General features: G+C 52.8%; 2 protein-coding genes across 7 annotated transcripts; one reads left to right on the forward strand and one right to left on the reverse strand.

Moving 5' to 3' along the window:
- The first annotated feature begins 22 nt into the window (after positions 1-22).
- SMYD5 (SMYD family member 5) lies at positions 23-11792 on the forward strand. 2 transcript variants are annotated; one of them, XM_072769823.1, is made up of 13 exons: positions 23-166; positions 3818-3926; positions 4667-4806; positions 5271-5392; positions 5776-5845; positions 6460-6564; positions 7348-7410; positions 7634-7704; positions 8020-8126; positions 8523-8579; positions 9410-9504; positions 10151-10221; positions 10318-11792. In XM_072769823.1, the coding sequence occupies exons 1-13, from the start codon at positions 71-73 to the stop codon at positions 10466-10468; spliced, it is 1257 nt and encodes a 418-aa protein (XP_072625924.1). In that variant the 5' UTR covers positions 23-70; the 3' UTR covers positions 10469-11792. The 2 variants fall into 2 exon arrangements, with proteins under 2 accessions (XP_072625924.1, XP_072625925.1); XM_072769824.1 differs by lacking the exon at positions 6460-6564.
- On the reverse strand, positions 934-16503 carry PRADC1 (protease associated domain containing 1). 5 transcript variants are annotated; one of them, XR_012004235.1, is made up of 6 exons: positions 16307-16472; positions 14105-14205; positions 13488-13597; positions 13060-13227; positions 7954-8104; positions 934-1111 (listed from the first exon to the last, which is right to left on the reverse strand). XR_012004235.1 is itself a non-coding variant. In XM_072769825.1 (5 exons), the coding sequence occupies exons 1-5, from the start codon at positions 16371-16373 to the stop codon at positions 10667-10669; spliced, it is 681 nt and encodes a 226-aa protein (XP_072625926.1). In that variant the 5' UTR covers positions 16374-16479; the 3' UTR covers positions 9352-10666. The 5 variants fall into 5 exon arrangements, 2 of the variants coding, with proteins under 2 accessions (XP_072625926.1, XP_072625927.1); XR_012004234.1 differs by having other exon boundaries at positions 934-4228; XR_012004236.1 differs by lacking the exon at positions 934-1111 and adding an exon at positions 3496-3636 and having other exon boundaries at positions 7960-8104.
- Positions 16504-17409: the final 906 nt, after the last annotated feature.

The following is a 17409-nucleotide window of genomic DNA, read 5'->3' on the forward strand; positions in this document are numbered from 1 at the left end:
GGGGCCGGCGGGGGCGGGGCCTCCCGGGTCGAGGCGAGGTCAAGGGTCAGGAGGCGGAGGCGCGCCCAAGATGGCGGCCTCCATGGGCGACGTGTTCTCTTTCTGCGTGGGCGTGGCGGGCAAGGCCCGGGTCGCGGTGGAAGTCCGTTTCGTAAGCAGCGCTAAGGTAAGGCCAAGGCAGAGCCGCCGCGAGCCCCCACTCTGTCCGGCCATGGAGACAGCCACGTGGGATCCCAGGCCCGGAGCCTGGAAGCTCCTGTGCTGCTCGGACTCGGCGGCTCGCTCCCTACTCGCGGCCCGGGGGCTCCCGGTCTGTCCCCGCGCGAAGGCTTCCGGGGGGGTCACGCGGTGGATCGGGGGCCCCGAAGTCTCCGTTCGCTCCCCCTTTCCGCGGAACCCGGAGCGCCCGCCGGCGGCCCTACTCCCGCCGCTCCACGCAGGGCCGGGGTAGGGGACGCGGGGCGCCGGGGCTTACGCGCCAGGCTGGGCCCGGGGGTGGTGGGCGGGGACATGCTGAGCGGAGGGAACGGAGGTAGAGACAAGCCTGGGCCCTCAGGGATCTTTCTAGGTGAGATTTGGGGGTGGGGTGTGGAGGGAGACTAGGACCTTCCATGAAAGGCCTTGGGATGCTAAGAAATTTGGACCAGAGCTCGAAGCCCCTGGGAGCAATTGAAGCGTTTAAATAGGAGAGTGACGTAATTTTGTCGCTAGATTATCGTGTTTTAAAAGTTAAAGAAAACTACCGAAAATGCATGTAAGGAAAGAGAAAGTAAAAATCACTCATAATCCTGTACTATGTACAAATATGTGAATATTAAAATTACAATTTTAGAAATCGCTGTTTGATGCAGCAGTAAATCACATCAATAAACCTATTTCTACGTATTTTTAAGAGCTGTTTCACGGGATGGACGCAGTTATTCAACCAACTACTTATTTGTGGACTTGTATGTTGTACTTTATTTTTTCATCTCTGAGGTCAGAGGTCTTGAAGCTCAATTTCTGTGCACACATCCTTTTGTTCCCTTCAGCAGAGTGTTTTCTCTCCCAGTTAACTTTGCCAAGTGATATGTGGAAAATGGTATCACTTTCATATACATTTCTTTGTTTGCTGAGGAAGTTGAATAATTTATCGTGAGTAATGGCTCTGTGTATTCCTGGACCCTGCCCAAGAGGTCAGCCTTCTAGTCATCTGCCTCCTGATCTCCCCAACCCAAACCACTATTGCCTTCTTTCCACTCCAAGGCACATCTGGAGCATTCCTCTCCTTCCATGATAAAGCAGCTCCCCTATATCCTTGGTGTTCTCAGCTGCTCACATTTCCATATCCACCACAGGCCCCTGGGGTTCTTGACTAGGTCATAGTTTGATGGTGTCTGGGTTCTATCACTCCTAGCACACAAAGATAGTCACCTTTCCCTTCACTGCACCCCCTATCTCAGCCCCTCCTCTCTTCCCTTCTTCCTCTCACTTCATCACATCAGCCATTCTGCTTGTCCACTTGACCTTTCCCAGCCCTCTATCAAACCCCACCCCTAGAAGAATGAGCTGGCCACCCCCTCCATGCCCACACCTGATCTGTCGCTGGAGAAAATCACATACCCACCCAGACATGGTGACAAGATGGATTATGCCAAGCTTTTTACATCAATATTCATCAAGCAAGATTGATTTGTGAGGTTTTTCCTTTGTGCTATCTTCCTCAAATTACCACATCAGAGTTATACTTGTTTTTTGGTAAAATGGAGAAGCTTCCCATTTTTCTGTTACTGAATAGTTAAAATAGCATAAGGATTACTTATTCTTTGGCTTGAGAGAGGTGGGTCATAAACCATATGGACTAGGGGCCTCACATGGGAGTTGTTTTTGACTATTTTCTCTATTGCTTTTCTGGATATTTGCCAGAGCAATCTTTTAAAGATTGACCAACTACTGTGCCAGGGACAGTACCAATCAGAACATGATAGTGTCTGACCAAAGATGATGGATGCCAACCAGAGTGCCATACTGGTGCAGGTCAACCAGATAATCGGCACTGCTTCTTTGTCTAGGCTTTCTTCCTTTTGAATTCAGTTTTGTTGATTTATATTTTTCTAGAAAATTATCCATTTAGTAAAGCTTTTAAAATTTACTACATAGTCGTAGAATTTTGCACAATATTTTTTCTAAAATGTATTTTTCAAATTGGAAATATCTTTGCAAATTTATGCCCTTTGCATTCAGGTTTACTTCTCTCCAAGCGTCTTGGTAATATAAATGAGAGCTGCTTTTCTTGAAACACTGTCTTATGTTTGGGGGGATGAGTGGTTTCATAAAGGAACCAGCTTTGATTCTGTTCCCTTTGTTTTGATGACTAAGTATTTTCTGCATTCGGTCCTCCAGAAAGAGAGAGAAAGACATCGTTATTTACCCAATGTTGAGATTTGAGATTGTCAGCGATAGTGTGGGTCCATGTTGATATCCCTTTGTCCCATTGAAGAAGGCCATCTTTTCATTTTGCTAGATTGGGTCTGGCACTAAAAGGCACGGAGGTGGGGTTCCAAGAAGGCAACCAAGGATACATCAATGGCTTTGGCAAGAGGTTTTGTCCAGCTGTCCCACTCTGCACTTAGAGTTCCCAGAGTATTCAGGGTTGAGATCTGTAGCTCATGGGTTGCTCCAGGCCATCCTGGTTTACACATTCCTGCTTCTCTGACTTTGGGAGGCTCTGCTATCTAGCCATAGTGCCAATGCTAGAAGGAAACTGGGAGCTACCTAAGAGGGCACATGATGGGACGTCTCACTGCTATGTCCGTTCGTTCCTTCCTTCCTTCCTTCATTCTCTTTTTGTGACAATTCAGTGCTGTCAGGGGCACTACCCCTCTTCTCTAAGTGTACCTCCAGAGTAAGTGCCCAGCAGGGCCAGTAACTGCCTGGGTTCTGAGGCTATCTCCTGAGCCCCTCTGCATCACCTTCATGTCTTACAGGCTGTGTATAGTGCTTTAGACCACAGTGCCTCAGACTTTAACATGCATGTGCATCATCTGAGCATCTTGTTAAAATGCACATTCTGCTTCAGCAGGTCTCGGGTGGGTGGGGCCTGAGATTCTGCATTTCTGAGTCTTCCAGATGATGCCCTTGTTGCCCATCCATCACCTCATTTTGAGTAGTAAGAAGCTAAAGCTCATAAGGTGAGCTTGGGTTGAGGTGCATCCTGGAAACTACCGTAGGTATTGTTATAATTTTCATATGCGAAACAGATGCAAAGAAGTGAAGCAATTGGCTCCAAGGTTCACAGCAAGTAGTATTAGGGTTGATGCTAGAATTTGTCATTCCTTTTAGTGTAACACTGAGAACTTGTGTCCTGTGAGTACCCCACTGACCAGGGGAATACAGCACATTCTCCCCCAACTAGGCTTCCCTCTACTGTGGCATAGGAGTCCTCTGCAACCCTGAGCAGCAGTATCATTGCCAGGATCCTGGAGGGGGGCACATGGGTAACTCCAAGAAGACCACCCTGTCATTACCACCTCCTGGTACAGGAGCCTCGGTGCTCCTCTGGCCTTTCCAAAAATTCTCCTCCTCTGACTGACATGGCGGCTCCCTCCGCATCCCAGTTCCTCTGCTCTGAACAGGCTGACAGAAGTGTGGCTGAAAGTAGGTCAGAGGAGGCAGTTATGGGGGGATGCTGACCATGTTCCACCAACCCTCCCAAGGCAGAAGCCTCTCCTGAGAGGGAGGTGAATGGGGGGTGATGCTGGGCAGCCCTCTGGGAATCCTTGGAGCAGTGTCCTCTTTCTTTCTTTATGGCCATCCTATTCCTTTTTCTCCCTGGTAGGGAAAGGGGCTGTTTGCCACACAACTGATCCGGAAGGGGGAGACCGTCTTTGTAGAACGGCCCCTGGTGGCTGCACAGTTTCTCTGGAATGCACTTTATCGCTACCGAGGTGAGCACATCTTGTCCACTCCTCATGGCTGCTGGGCCTAGCTGTCTTTGTGTCTCTGGGAGTTCAGGTGTTGGGAGAAAAGTTCATCTTCCCTTGGAGAACTGTGCCTGAGAACCATGCTGCTGTCTAGTCTCAGGGCATTTGGGACTGCGAATGAGTAGTAGAGGGGCTCTTCCAGTCTGCTCCCTGGGGGAGGACTGTCACTCAGGTGGAACTCAGTCTGAGTCAGAGTACGGGGGATGTGTGTCATGCCAAAGGGCTCTGTGCCAAAGAGCAGCCCCTCCAAGAGAGGGCCACGGGCCCTGTGGTCAAAACAGGCTGAGTTAGGGGTCAGAAGCAAGTAGAATGCACTTAGTTTTTCCAGCCATATGCTTTTTTCACACTTAGGCTACAGACAAACATGAAAGGAGGTCACTTGGCTGCAGAATGTGGGGAAAGCACATTCTGAGGGGCTAGGAGGAGAGCCCCACAAACTCAGTCCCACTGGGAAGGGGGGAGAGCCTGACAGGAGGGGTGGAACTCCATAGAAGGAAGAAAACCAATCGGTGTTGGAATGCCTGTGAAATCATTCACTCATTCTGTTCTTTAACACGGTTGTTCATTCACTTCCCAAATGTCTGCTGAGCACCTACCATGTGCCAGCCACTATTTTTAGCCCTAGAGATGCTGTGAAAAAGACAAAACATGGCTCCTGTCCTAAAGACACTACTCACATTGTCCTGTGTGGCTCTCTCCCTCAGCTTGTGACCACTGCCTTCGGGCACTGGAGAAGGCAGAGGAGAATGCCCAGAGGCTGACTGGGAAACCAGGCCAGGTTCTGCCTCACCCTGAGCTGTGTGCTGTGCGCAAGGACCTCCACCAGAACTGTCCCCACTGTCAGGTAAGCATCCCTGGGTAGTACACATGGAAGGGAGCTGGGGGAGAGGCCTTAGCTGAAGTCCTCTGTGAGTACCATGAGCAAGTCACGGCCCCTGAGAGCCATAATGTAGGGGAAGACATTCAAAAGACTCAGTTACTGCTTCATTTGTGTCCTCCCTACCCCAGTCCCGCTCTCTAGAAAATAGGTCTGATGAGAACTTGCCCTCTTCCCAGGACGTTGGCAGGGCTCTTCCCTCTACCTGAAAGCTCTCTCCTTCCCATAGTTTAACAAGCCTGGGTGCGCTTCTCACATGCTCCCAGGACACTATATGCTTTCTGCTCATGATGCCACAGAGCTACTGCTCAGGGGCTATTCATAGAAGGAACACAGTTAGTGCAGCTGAGTACCACTGAGGAATGTCTGTGCCTCATACCATGAGGATCTGTGCCAGATCCTAGGGTATTGACCTCCACCCACTCATCCAGGTGATGTACTGCAGTGCAGAATGTCGACTGGCAGCTGCCGAGCAATATCATCAGGTCCTGTGCCCAGGGCCCTCCCAGGATGACCCCCTGCATCCTCTCAATAAGCTGCAGGAGGCATGGAGGTAGGTAGCATTTCATCTCTTCCGTTCATCTTCCCTCTTTGCCTGCCTACTTGAGATCAGCAGATGCAGTCATCTGTCTTAAACTGCCATCCCCCTGATTTTTCCTCCATTCTTAGGGTTTAACAGAAGTCACATCACCCAACCCCCTGCCTTCAACGTGAGCCGCCAGTCCCACCACCCTCAGTATTGTATACACTCCCAGGAAGAGCCCCATTGAGCCCCTAGGGATGTAAAGTCCTGCCCACATCCTTGCCAATGACTTCCTCCCTTTGGTTATAAATGGAGGTGGTAGGAAAGATTCTCCATAGCAATCAGACTGGGCTTCCCTGAATGCAGCTACTGGGAAGGGAATTTCTAGGCCAGATCTTTTTCTTTCACCCCAGGAGTGTTCACTACCCCCCTGAGACTGCAAGCATCATGTTGATGGCCCGGATGGTGGCCACAGTGAAGCAGGTGAGTTCACCCATCCCTCCCAGGGAAGCCAGTTCTGACCTCATTTGCCCCTTGGCCACAGTCTTCCCCCACTCACCTCAAAACCCTGACTTGGATGAAGAGCTCCCCCTGGGCTTCCCAGAGGAGAGCTATGCGCTATGTAAAATCAGGAGCAGCTAACCATAAGTCTGGCAGGAGACTCATCTTTCCTGCAGCCTCTAGTCTAAGACAGGGTGTCCTATACAGCAGCAGGTCACGTACTCAGCTTACAGGTGCCACTTTTTCAGGATTGTGCCTCACTTGTAAAGTGATAGGAGCCACTCCAACACCTTCTATTAACATTGAAGCTCCACAGCCTCATCCTCCTGCTTTCCTAAGTGTTACACTGGCTAGCCTGGCCCCGTTGGGGAGATGGCTGGGTGTGGGCAGGGAGGGGAGGAAGCTCCCAGGCCAAGGAAGGGTCTACCAAGAATCTCATATGTGCTGGTGTTTCCCTGATGGCAGGGGCTTTAGAATCACAGCCTACCCTCCCTCCTGGGCACAGGGGGCAGCAAGGAGGCAGGCATCCCCAAGTCCATGTGTGCACATGCATGCATGTACGGGTGTATGTGAACATGACTATTTGTTCACTGCAGGCTAAGGATAAAGATCGTTGGATCAGACTCTTCTCCCAGTTCTGTAATAAAACAGCCAATGAGGAGGAGGAAATTGTCCACAAACTCCTGGGGGACAAATTCAAGGTTAGTCTTTGCCTGTGATCCCCCTACCCCCAATAGCCTTGAAGGTTCTGTGGCTGCCTGACGGGAGCTGCACATTTGTCCCTTCCCAGCCACAGGAAGAGGTTAGAGCCTAGGGCCTATATTCCTGCCACTATTTAACTTTGTGACCTAACATGGACCAAGAGTTGAGAAGTAGGATGATGACAGAGGAAGGAAGGATTGGGTGCTCTGACATAATAAAGCAGAATCTCAGGATAGCAGCGGGCAGGTCAGTCACAACGGAGAAAAACGGGCTGGGGGTCCCTAGGGTGAGGGAGCAGTGTGAAACAGGAGGATTTTAGCTGCCCGTGTGCTGAGTACCTACTCCCACCCAAGGAGGATAGCAGACTCCCAGGCAGGAGCTGCCTGAAAGCACAGGCAGGGTTGAAAGGACAGCTGGGGTAGGCCTTCCTACATTCATTCTGGGGACAGGAGTAGGGAGTCAGGCTGGCCCGGAGGCCAGGTCAGGGGGCCTGGAAGATGGTGGTAAGGACAGACATTCCAGGCAAGGTTGCCTCAAGCCCTCCTGGTACAAGCGCTGGAGAATAGGGAGGAGTTTGGGTTTGCCACCCTGGGTTGGAACCATCCACCAGACTGCCAAGGTTCTTTGGAAATAAGGACTCTGTGGCCTTCCTTTGCCTTCAGGGAAAGCTCATTCTACAGAGCTGGCCCTTTTTCTTCCCTCACCCGGTCTTCTGGGCCCTGCCTGGGTGCTAATGGCAAATCCCCAGGAACACAAGTCTCTCCCTGCTTCCCCCACACCAGGGCCAGCTGGAACTTCTGCGGAGGCTCTTCACAGAGGCCCTTTATGAGGAGGCACTCAGCCAGGTGAGTGAGTGCCTGGGGAAGGTGGGACCAGTGGCCTCCTACCCATTCCAGCTCCCCAGGAGCAACCAGGTCAGCATCTCCTACTTGAAGAGCTAACCCCGAGCTGACTTGGTATGAAGTTGGGATGGGACTGACTCACAGAAGACTTCCTAAATGGAGAGTTGTATCAGGAAGAAAAGTGAGTGACTATAGTCTGTGCACTCATTTTTCTTTCTCCCCACAGTGGTTCACACCAGATGGATTCCGGTCTCTCTTTGCTCTTGTTGGGACCAATGGCCAAGGAATTGGGACCAGGTTAGGAAGGAATGTTCCAAAGCTATTGAACTTGTCTCTCAGGGCTGGGGTGGGAGATTGACAGAGGAAGGTAGCCACATCTCCTTTCAAGATTAGGGTGGGGTAAGGTATAATTCTGTGGCCCAAGCGCTGGACTGGATGCAGTGGTGGGAGTCAGAAAGGCTCAGGTGGTAAAATTTGCTCTTGGGAGCTTTGGTCTTTTGGGGAAGATGGGCCTCTGCCCCGGAGAAAGAAGTGGGCTTAACTTGCCTGGAGGTGGAGAGTCCTGTGAGCTGGGCCTCCTCTTCTCCAACCATGGATGCCTGGGACCCCCAGCTCCCTGAGCCAGTGGGTCCATGCCTGTGATGCTCTGGAACTGAAGCCTCAGGACCGAGAGCAGCTGGACGCCTTCATTGACCAGCTGTACAAGGACATCGAGGCAGGTTGGTGAGATGGAGCCTTGGTCTCACCCAACCTTGGATGCCCCCCATTCAGATACAGTCTTCCCCCGAGGGAGTTCTAAGCGAACAGTTGGGGAAGCTAATCCCTATGTGCCTATGAGAAACTGGAGATCTATCCACAGGACACAGAGATAAGCCATGACCCCAAGATCCATACAGAGGCTTGGTCCTGAGGGTTGGGGGGTCCTGGACAAGTAAGGTGATACCCATTTATGGGAAAGCAAGCTCGTGCCTCCAAGAAGCAAGGTCAGGTGAAATGGTAGTGACTAGTGGCAAGACAGTAGACCCAGTAGACCCAGTGCCTATCCTCATAACCCTTGTTTTCTTTTCCTCCCAGTAAAATGGATAGAATAACATCTGAATATTACTGTCTTACAGCAACTGGCGAGTTTCTTAACTGTGAAGGATCTGGCCTGTATGTGCTTCAGAGCTGCTGTGAGTCCCGGTATTAAGGAGGGGTAGCCTTACGGCCACAGGACATCTCTCCTACTTGGTCCCTTGTAGGCTGGTGGAGAGGACTCTAGGAGCAGGATTGGTTCTGAGCTTCTTTGGGGATTTTCTCATTCATTCTTTTATTGGACTGTTCATGCCTTAATATATGTGTATATATCAGATCTTCCAGGGGGCCAGGCCCTGTGCTCAAGTATGACACAGACTCTGATTCTAGGCATATACCACCACTGCCCTGTCAGGTTCGGGAGGGGGGTGTTACAAGACCTTGGGAGGAGGGAGCTCAGGCAAGAAGGGGAGTCTCATAAGCACCTGACAGGGAGGAGCAGAGCCACTTCACACAGTTGTCTTTTGCAGACTCAGCCTCTCCCCCTCTGATTTCCTCACTGTAAGCCCCCCCTCCCAGGCTCTGGGACCATTCTGCCCCTCCCAAACTAGGCTCACAGAGAGCCTAGTTGGCTCAGCTGTTACCAGACAGGACTGAGTTAAGTGGTCAGGCACGGGAGTTCTTTCATAGCCCTGCTGCTCCTCCTCCTGTGGGACACTGGAGACACAAGCGAGACTCCAGCTGCCCAGTGCTGAGGACAGCAGGGGCAGTGATGGCAGGTGGGAGGGGGTAGGAAGTAAGTGCATGTGTGCCTGTGCTCTGTGGTCTTCAGGAAAGAGCCCCATACAGGGAGTTGGGAAGCTTGGGTGCCAGGATCTGTGCAGCCCCAGCAGGGATCAGAGAACAGGGAAGGATGGGGAACCAGTGCTCTGCACCTTGAGGCTGTTATTTTTATTATTCAACAGTCCTTATTATTTGCCTCTTTCAGGTAACCACAGCTGTGTCCCCAATGCAGAGACCACTTTCCCAGAAAACAACTTCCTTTTGCATGTCACCGCCTTGGAGGATATCAAGCCAGGAGAGGTGAAGGGGCTTGGAACTGGGGGGTGGGGTTGGGGAGGGGGCAGTTGGCCCTGCAGGTTCTCCCCAAAGGATAGCCAGGGCCCCCAGTTCAGGCCGTTTAGTTGAATCCCCACATGCCCCAGGACAGGAGTCTTTCTCCCCATGATTATGCTCTAACCCCACCCCTCCCCCAGTTCTTCACAAAATAGCCAGAAAGCCCCAGAGCAATGATTGAGGGGCAACTGTGTGCCCACATTCTTCTTCCTAGCCACCTTTTGATCAACAAATCCACTTCTTCTAAGAAAGCAAGAGATGGCTCTTTGTGGCTTGGGCTGTGGATGAATGTGTGGGTTTGGGGTCCTGACTGGGCACAGTACACAGAGTCTGGATGCATCTTCCAGGGGAAGTAGCATCATATCAAGATAACCTCTGACCCCAGCTATGACCTTGGCCATCAACTGCCTGTAACCATAACCTGAGGCTAACCACAGTTCCCTCTCTGTCTCAGACACAAGCCTCTTTGTGGTCTGCTGAGGGCACAGAGAAATGGATGAGGGCCTAGCGCCTGGGAGATGGGGCAGTGGGTAGAGATGGGGCAGTGGGTGGGGAGGCTCCCATCTAAGAGAGAGCACAGACTGCCAGATGCCACATCTTCTCTGCCCTCCAGGAAATCTGTATCAGCTACTTAGACTGCTGTCAGCGGGAGCGTAGCCGCCACAGCCGCCACAAGATCCTCAGGTGCCAGCTGGGATGCGGTGGGTGGCTGGGCTCTGGGAGGCCCCATCCTAGTGGCCGCCTGACTTCACCCTCACCACCATCCCCCATCCCCTGCAGAGAGAACTATCTGTTTGTCTGTTCCTGCCCCAAATGCCTGGCAGAGGCGGATGAACCCAATGTGACCTCGGAGGAGGAGGAAGAGGAGGAAGAGGAGGAGGAAGGAGAGCCAGAAGATGCAGAGCTGGGGGATGAGATGACTGATGTGTGATGTCACCCTGCCTGGAAGGGACCCTACCCCAGATCCTGCAGGAAAAGGGGGCCTTCCTCCCAAGAGAGGAAGCTTGGAAGGAACTCCCCATTCCCCTTGCCTGGTTTCCCCCCCGATTCCAGCTCTGTTTCTGCCAGAAGGTAGGACAGAGGCTGGACCCTAGGCCCTAGGCACTCACCTCCCATCAGACCTCATGCCCTAGACACTGCTGCTGAGTGGCTCAGGCTCTATGCTGTCATTGAGCCTCTCAGAACTGCCCCCGCACAATACACACACACTCTCCAGATGAGAGCAGCTGCAGCCAAGGTCAGGCCCTAACAGTGTTCTTCCCCTTGGCCCCATGGCCATGCTTACCTGTCCATCTGAGGCTTCCCCCTTCCAACCTGCTACAGAGGGGGTAACAACGTGGCAATCTGAGGATGGCCTGACTGCACTGAAGAAGAAAGGAAGGATGAGCTGCTTCTACTTTCTTCCTCACCTCCCACCCTTGTAGCTGCTAAGGCAACTGCCTGCTGCTAGCAGAGCGGGGAGAGGCAGGAAGGCGCAGCTGGGCCTCTAGAGCATCTTCCCTGAGGCTCTGTGCCGGGGGACACTGAACCAGGGGGATACTTCTCTCCACCCCCCCTATTTGGACATCTGGGGCAGTAGAGATTAACCCCATCCCCAGACTCTGAAATCTCTGTACCTTGTGCCTTGCCTACCAGGCCCTGGCACAGTGGCTGGCCACATGGGGTAAGCAAGAGGCCTCTGCCTCCCTCAAGAGGGGAATGTGGGGGATCATCACCCCTTCCTCACACTCTTTCCCACTGAGGACTCCAGCAGCATGGCTGACACTGGGGCATGACAGGCCTATGCTCCTTAATTTTGGATGCTCAAGAGGCTTCCCTGGGACCAGTTTAACATGGGTCTGTGAGGGGCTCTCTTGGCCCCTATTTCCATCTTTAGGGTCTTCAGAGAGGAACATTGAAGTCTTCCAGAAATCTAGAGGAGCTGGGCTAGATATTCTGAGATAAGCCCTGACTGAATCACCCTCCCCTTGGTTAGCACCACCCCTCACTCTTGGGTTGGATGCTATGGGAATTATAGACCATCACTTGAGATTTCTTTGCCTGCCTTCCCTGGGGAGCCTGCCACACACCCCCTGCTGAGGGATCTCTGGGAGGGCAGGTGCCCACCCTGTAGGTTGTCCTAGATCATGAGCCAGTTAGTGCCCACCTGTCTGGTATATCGGGTTCTTAACTCCTTCACAGCAGCCAGCACCCCCCACCCCCCCTCTCGCCCCTGCCTGCCCACTGTTCTTAATAAAGTGTGAGTGGTGACAGGCCTCTGCAGGAATGCTTCATGGAGAATGACTCAACAAGCTGTCTGGACACCCAGCAGTCACATAGGTGGTGCATAGGCACATGGCTTTAGACCAGGTGATGGCAGGAGATGGGAGCTGCAGCTTCTCAGTTTGGGCTCCTCTCTGCACTCTGCACCCACACTCTGCTGTGCAAATGTTTCTAAATGCCAAGAGCACAGGTCCTTTGAGTTCTAGTGTGGATCCCCAGGACCAGGCTACTAGAAGAGTCTTCTCAGGGGACTGAACTATGGCTTCCTGAGTTCTTGAGCAGGAAGCAGGCTGTTGGGATCCAAGATTAGCACCTAAGCGCTGGTCCTAAAGGACCGTGGGCAAGTCATTTACCCTCTGTGGGCCTCAGTTTCTTCCCCCTCAAAATACAAGCATGGGACCAGAGGAATATGAAAGCCCCTCCCACCCGTGTGCTCTTATTCTAGGACACGCTTGCAACCCTGATGAGAGGCTTTATTGCTAAAAAGACAGTGAGGGTTTATTAATTCCTCAAACACCAGCTCCTTGAACCACTCCAGCAATTGCTGTGAAGTACACTAAGGAGACCTTGGGAGGGGGAGGCTGGAGCCAGGTGGGATGGGACAAGTCACAAGTGGCTCTCTGGCCACCTGCCTTTAGCCTCTTTTGTTCCAGATTCTAGCCAAGAAGCTCTGGGGCCTGACTCTTGCCTCATCCCAAGGCATGAGATGTTTGGGGGTTCCCTGAGGAAGGGAAGGCTAGCGGCATGGCTTCTTTTAGCATAGCCAAGGCCCAAGCCTTTTTCCTCTGCCCGGCTCCCCCTGTCCCCAAATGCTATCCCCAAATCCGAAAGAGCAGACTTCCTGGATTTTCCTTTCCCAGCTCAGAGTTGTTTAAGGCTGGTATGTGGGAACAACTCTTCTACCAGAAGGTCCAGGGCGGTTGCAGCAGCTCAAAGGTGGGGATGCTGGTGACATTAACTGGGATGGAAATGATGGCCCATGGCAGCCCATGCTGTTCCAGGGAGCGGCGGATCATGTAGCTGGGAGGGCATGAAGAGAGGTGGTGATGGTCATTTTCTCAGCACCCCATCATGCCCCACTGTCCCCATCACTCTGGGAGTTCTAGAGCCCAAGGACTTGGGCCTCCAACTTGTTTGGCCCAAGGACTCTTGGCCCTCCAACTGAGGCTGGCGGGGAAGGGACTGGTGATTGCCCCTGACCTCCCCAAATAGTGGCACCCAGCCTGGTGCTGATACAGCCAAAGACAAAAGAGCCCTCACCCATCTCGGCCGAGCAGGAAGAGAGCAGGGATGTCAGCTGTGCGCTGGGTACTGTCCTGGATCATCTCCACGTAGAAGCTGTCATTGTCAACCGCATTGTCAGAGATGATCACTGCCCGCCCGCCGTGCTCCTGCACCACTCGGGTCTTGGAGAGGAAGGAGCAGCCCCTGGAAGAGGTGGTGATAAGACCAAAGGAAAGGCAGGGTCCTAGCTAGCCCTCAGACTGTCACACTGGAAGGATGAAAGAAGGACCGGGGGAATTTTTCATAAAGCCTCATAAGTAAATGGTCAAAAATCTTGGAGAACCTTAAGACATTTCTTAAAGACCATTAAAAACGTGAGTTATTTCAGAGCGCCACCACCAACACTGACCTCAGAATCCACCCTACACCTGCCCTCCTTTTATGCCTGTGCCTCTGCTCCTTACCCTCTCTCCACCAGAGCAATCTGGTCCTGGATGAAGAAACCGTTGCTGAGCTCCCCACAGGCCTCTGAAGGTTCTGCAGGGACAAGGTGAATCTGCTCATACCTTGTGTGCTGAAAGACATTTAGATAGGTCAGAGTGAGGAGACTTGCCAGTTTTAAGACCAGGCTGGTCTACTAGTTCCTCACAAAGTGTGAATAGTAGTTTCTGTATGCTGGGCACTGATTTTTACTAAATTTTCACCAAGAGTTATCTTAGTTGTCCTACTCCATCCTGCCTTTCCATGAACAACATAGGGGAGTTGGCATGGACCCACAAAGGGGAAGTAACTTGCCTTAAGTCACAGAGTGCAGACAGAGCTAGCAGAACCCTTGGTTCCTCACTATTTCGTGTCCCCAAAGACAACTTGTCCCTGTCTGGTGTCCAGGTCCTATTACACCCAGGAGGGTAGCTAGCTGGAAGCCCTTTCTTCCTACACAGCAGTCCTGGGAGGACAGAGCTGGATTCTGCACTCTTCTCTGTTCCAGCACTCAAGTATTGGTTGAAGGGATGAGAGAGTCACCTTACTTAGTGGGCTGGAGGTGGAGACAAGATCAGAGACAGGGTCTCCCTGAACTTACAAAGATACCACCAAAGTCCTTGGCAGGTGTGGCTGTGAAGATGTATCGAATGTCTCCAGGACTCAGCACTTGGAAGTACAAATAATCATGGATGCGTAAGCCTGGAAGATAAAGAGTATGGGTGAGATGCCTCCGGAGAACAAGCTGCTTCAAGTTCAGATCATGGACACCTTGTCTTCAACAGGGCTGGCTCTAGTCTGGGCTCAGGGACCCAACTTCAGCCAAGTGAGTCCTCCAGGTGGGTGAGACAGATGCTCTCTGCCCTGGGAAGGATAGAGCTGATGCAGAGAGAGTTAGCAACCCCAGAGAGATCAGCAGCTGCCGCCACTGCTGCTATGCAGGGGAGCCAGGAAGAAGGAGAGCCCTTGTGTTCTCTCTCTCAGGATGAATCTATCTTTGCTCTGAAGTGGACCTGAGAGTTTCAGGGTGGAGCCGTGGTAGCCTTAAAAGTGGACTCTGGTTCCATTGCCATCCCGCTAGTCTAGCCACTATCATTTCTTGTCCTCACAGGTCTAGCTTCTTAACCAGTCTATCTGCCTCCATTTTTTTCTCTCTACTGTCCATTCCCCCAAACAACAGTCAGGGGGCTTCTTAAAATATCTTTTAAAAAAATATTTATTTATTTGAGAGAGAGGCAGAGACATAGGCAGAGGGAGAAACAGGCTCCCTGCAGGGAGCCCGATGTGGGACTCGATCCCTAGACTGCGGGATCATACCGTGAGCTGAAGGCAGATGCTCAACTGCTGAGCCACCTAGGTGTCCTGCTTCTTAAAATATCTTAAAGCAAATATGATCAGGTCACTACTCCTATGGCTCCAGTACCCCTCAACAATTACCCTTTGCACTAAAAATAAAATCTAAGCTTTTAAGTGTGGTCCTGTTCCATCTGGCTCTTGGCTCCTACTACAACCTCACTGACTCCTTCCTGGCCTCCTTTCAGTTTCTTCACTTCTCTGAGTCTTCTTGCAACTGTTCCCTCTACGTGGGCGGCTTCCTCCCCTTACCCTACCCCAGTTCTTCCTCTTCACCTGGCTCACTCCTACTCATTGGTTAGGTCATAGCTTAAATGTCTCTAGAGAAACCTGCCCTATCACATGCCCCTTCAAAATGAGCTTTTTCTCCATTGACATTTTCAACATAATTTGTAATTATATAGTATTTATAATTTTTTGTTTAATGTCTGTCTCCTCCACTAAGGCAAGAGCTATAGTTTTGTAACTTAGCTCAATGCTGTATCCACATTATGTAACAGCGGCTAGGATATGTGGGTGCTCAATAAAGGTTGTTGAAGGAGTGAACAACTATTTTCAGCTCCATTGCAATGAGGAAGAGAATTTTCAGAACAACCAGATTTTTCTGGCATTTGAGACCTTCTCTTCAGCACCAAAGTGTAATCTTTTACCTAGACTTGAATCACTGGTTTCCTTAGCCCAGCAAGTGAGGAATGTGGAAGTGTGGAAGCTGCCGCCACAGGTCGAGTAGTCAGTCAACAAACCATCAAGCCACTATTGCGTGTCAGGGTTAGGACTGATTGTGGCTTTAGCTGCCCTTCTCCACTGCCCAAAACTCAGCCACTAGATCAAGTTTCACTGGCTTGGCATTGGTCTCTAAGCCTTTTTTTCCCCGGGAATGGGGATTTCCCATCAGATACATTCCCAAGAAGCCTTAACACTGAACTCACTTTCCCACACACATCTTTTCCTGGCCGTTGCATCTGCTGATCTGTGTAAATCAAGTGTGGGTATACGTATGTGCTCGTGTGTATGGTGTATACGTTTATGTGCTCCTTCAGGAGCAAACAGGTTGTGTGTGTACGTGCGTGCCTGTACCCGCGGGCCCACGTGTAAGAACGTGTGCTCCTGTATGCCCACGTGAGTGCTCACATACCTATTTCCAGCTTGTTATCTCTCTAGCTGTCCCTGGTTCCTTCTAGTCACCCCTTCAGCCGTCTGGGTCGGCGCTACCGGGGGCGTGGAGAGGAGTCTTGCTTCGACGTGAGGAGCCGAGGACTCAGAGTCTTCGGGCCGCGCCTTCCTCATGTCCCTGGGGACTACCACCCACTCAGTCCATCGCCCATGCCCAGACCTGCCCTGTCCCGAATTCGCGGGGTCCCCAAGGTGACCCGGGACTCCCCGCCCGACACGCGAGCAAGCTAGAGGGCCAGCCCCGCCCCGCAGCGCAGCCCCGCCCGTTGCCGCTCACCGTGGGCCGCGACGCACGCGGGGAGCCAGAGCACGAGACACCACCAGCCCGCGGCGCCGGGGACCATCTCCAGGGCCCGGGCCGGCGCCGCTCCCTCCAGCCGCCCCACCGCGCTGGCTCGCCGGACTTCAGCCTGACAGCCGCTCCGGCCCCAGCCCCCAGGCCCGCTCTGACCGCGGGTTGGCGGACGGGAACGAGGCCCACGGCTGATTGGCCCCGAGGCCTGCTCGTGGAGCGGCACGTTCCGCCTCTGCGCCTTAGCCCACTTCCTATTGGCCAAGAGAAGTGGGGCCGAGGCCTGATTGGTCTAAACTCTTAACAGCAACTGCCGCCTCCCCTCCCCCGGCGCCCCCGCGCCCCGGCGCCCCGGCACCTTAGTTGGGACTCGAGTCCGGGACTGCGCGGGCCGGTGGGCGAGCCGGAGAGGGGAGCGAGCCGGTTGCGCGCCGCGTCTCGCTTCGGCCGCGGGAAGTCCGCGCGGTCAGCCGCCGCGGTCTCGGCCGGATCTTCCCTGCGGCCGCCTAGCAGGACGACGATTTGCTTCTCCCAAGTGTGCTTTCCTCCTGCTCACCCCTTCCGAGGGAAGGCGTTCGTCTGGCGTCCAGGTGGTCTCCCGCGACCGCCTCTCCGCTCGTCCTCGGCCGGGTTCCACCGGTGCCTGCTCTCTGTCGGTGGGCGTGGGGACGCGGCTTGGTGATCCCCTCCCCTGGGGAGGCTGTGGCCCGCGCAGAGCCAGAAAACGGGCAGTGGGGCCGGCTGCCGGGTGCCCACGCTCGCTTGTCTGCCAGTGTACGACTGTGACCTTGGACACCTTTCATAACCTTTCAGCCTCAGTCCCTTCATCTGTAAAATGGGCATAGCAAAACCAGTGCGATAGGATTGGAAGGGCTGCGAGATCTCTTACCAGGTTCTTCTTTAATAAACCTGCCCTACAGTCAGCATCCAATAAATGTTTGTGTTTATTGTATTCCTTGGTCTGAATGAGGGTTAGTGGGTAACTCGGGACGAGCGAGGATTCTACTTGCTCGAAGAGAAAAGCATGAGCAAAATCGGGCGACCCGACCCCTAGGGAACCAACACTTCTCGCAAGGGCGCCCTCGGAC

The sequence above is a fragment of the Canis lupus genome, chromosome 12 (assembly GCF_048164855.1).
Source record: "Canis lupus baileyi chromosome 12, mCanLup2.hap1, whole genome shotgun sequence".
Classification (NCBI taxonomy): Eukaryota; Metazoa; Chordata; class Mammalia; order Carnivora; family Canidae; genus Canis; species Canis lupus.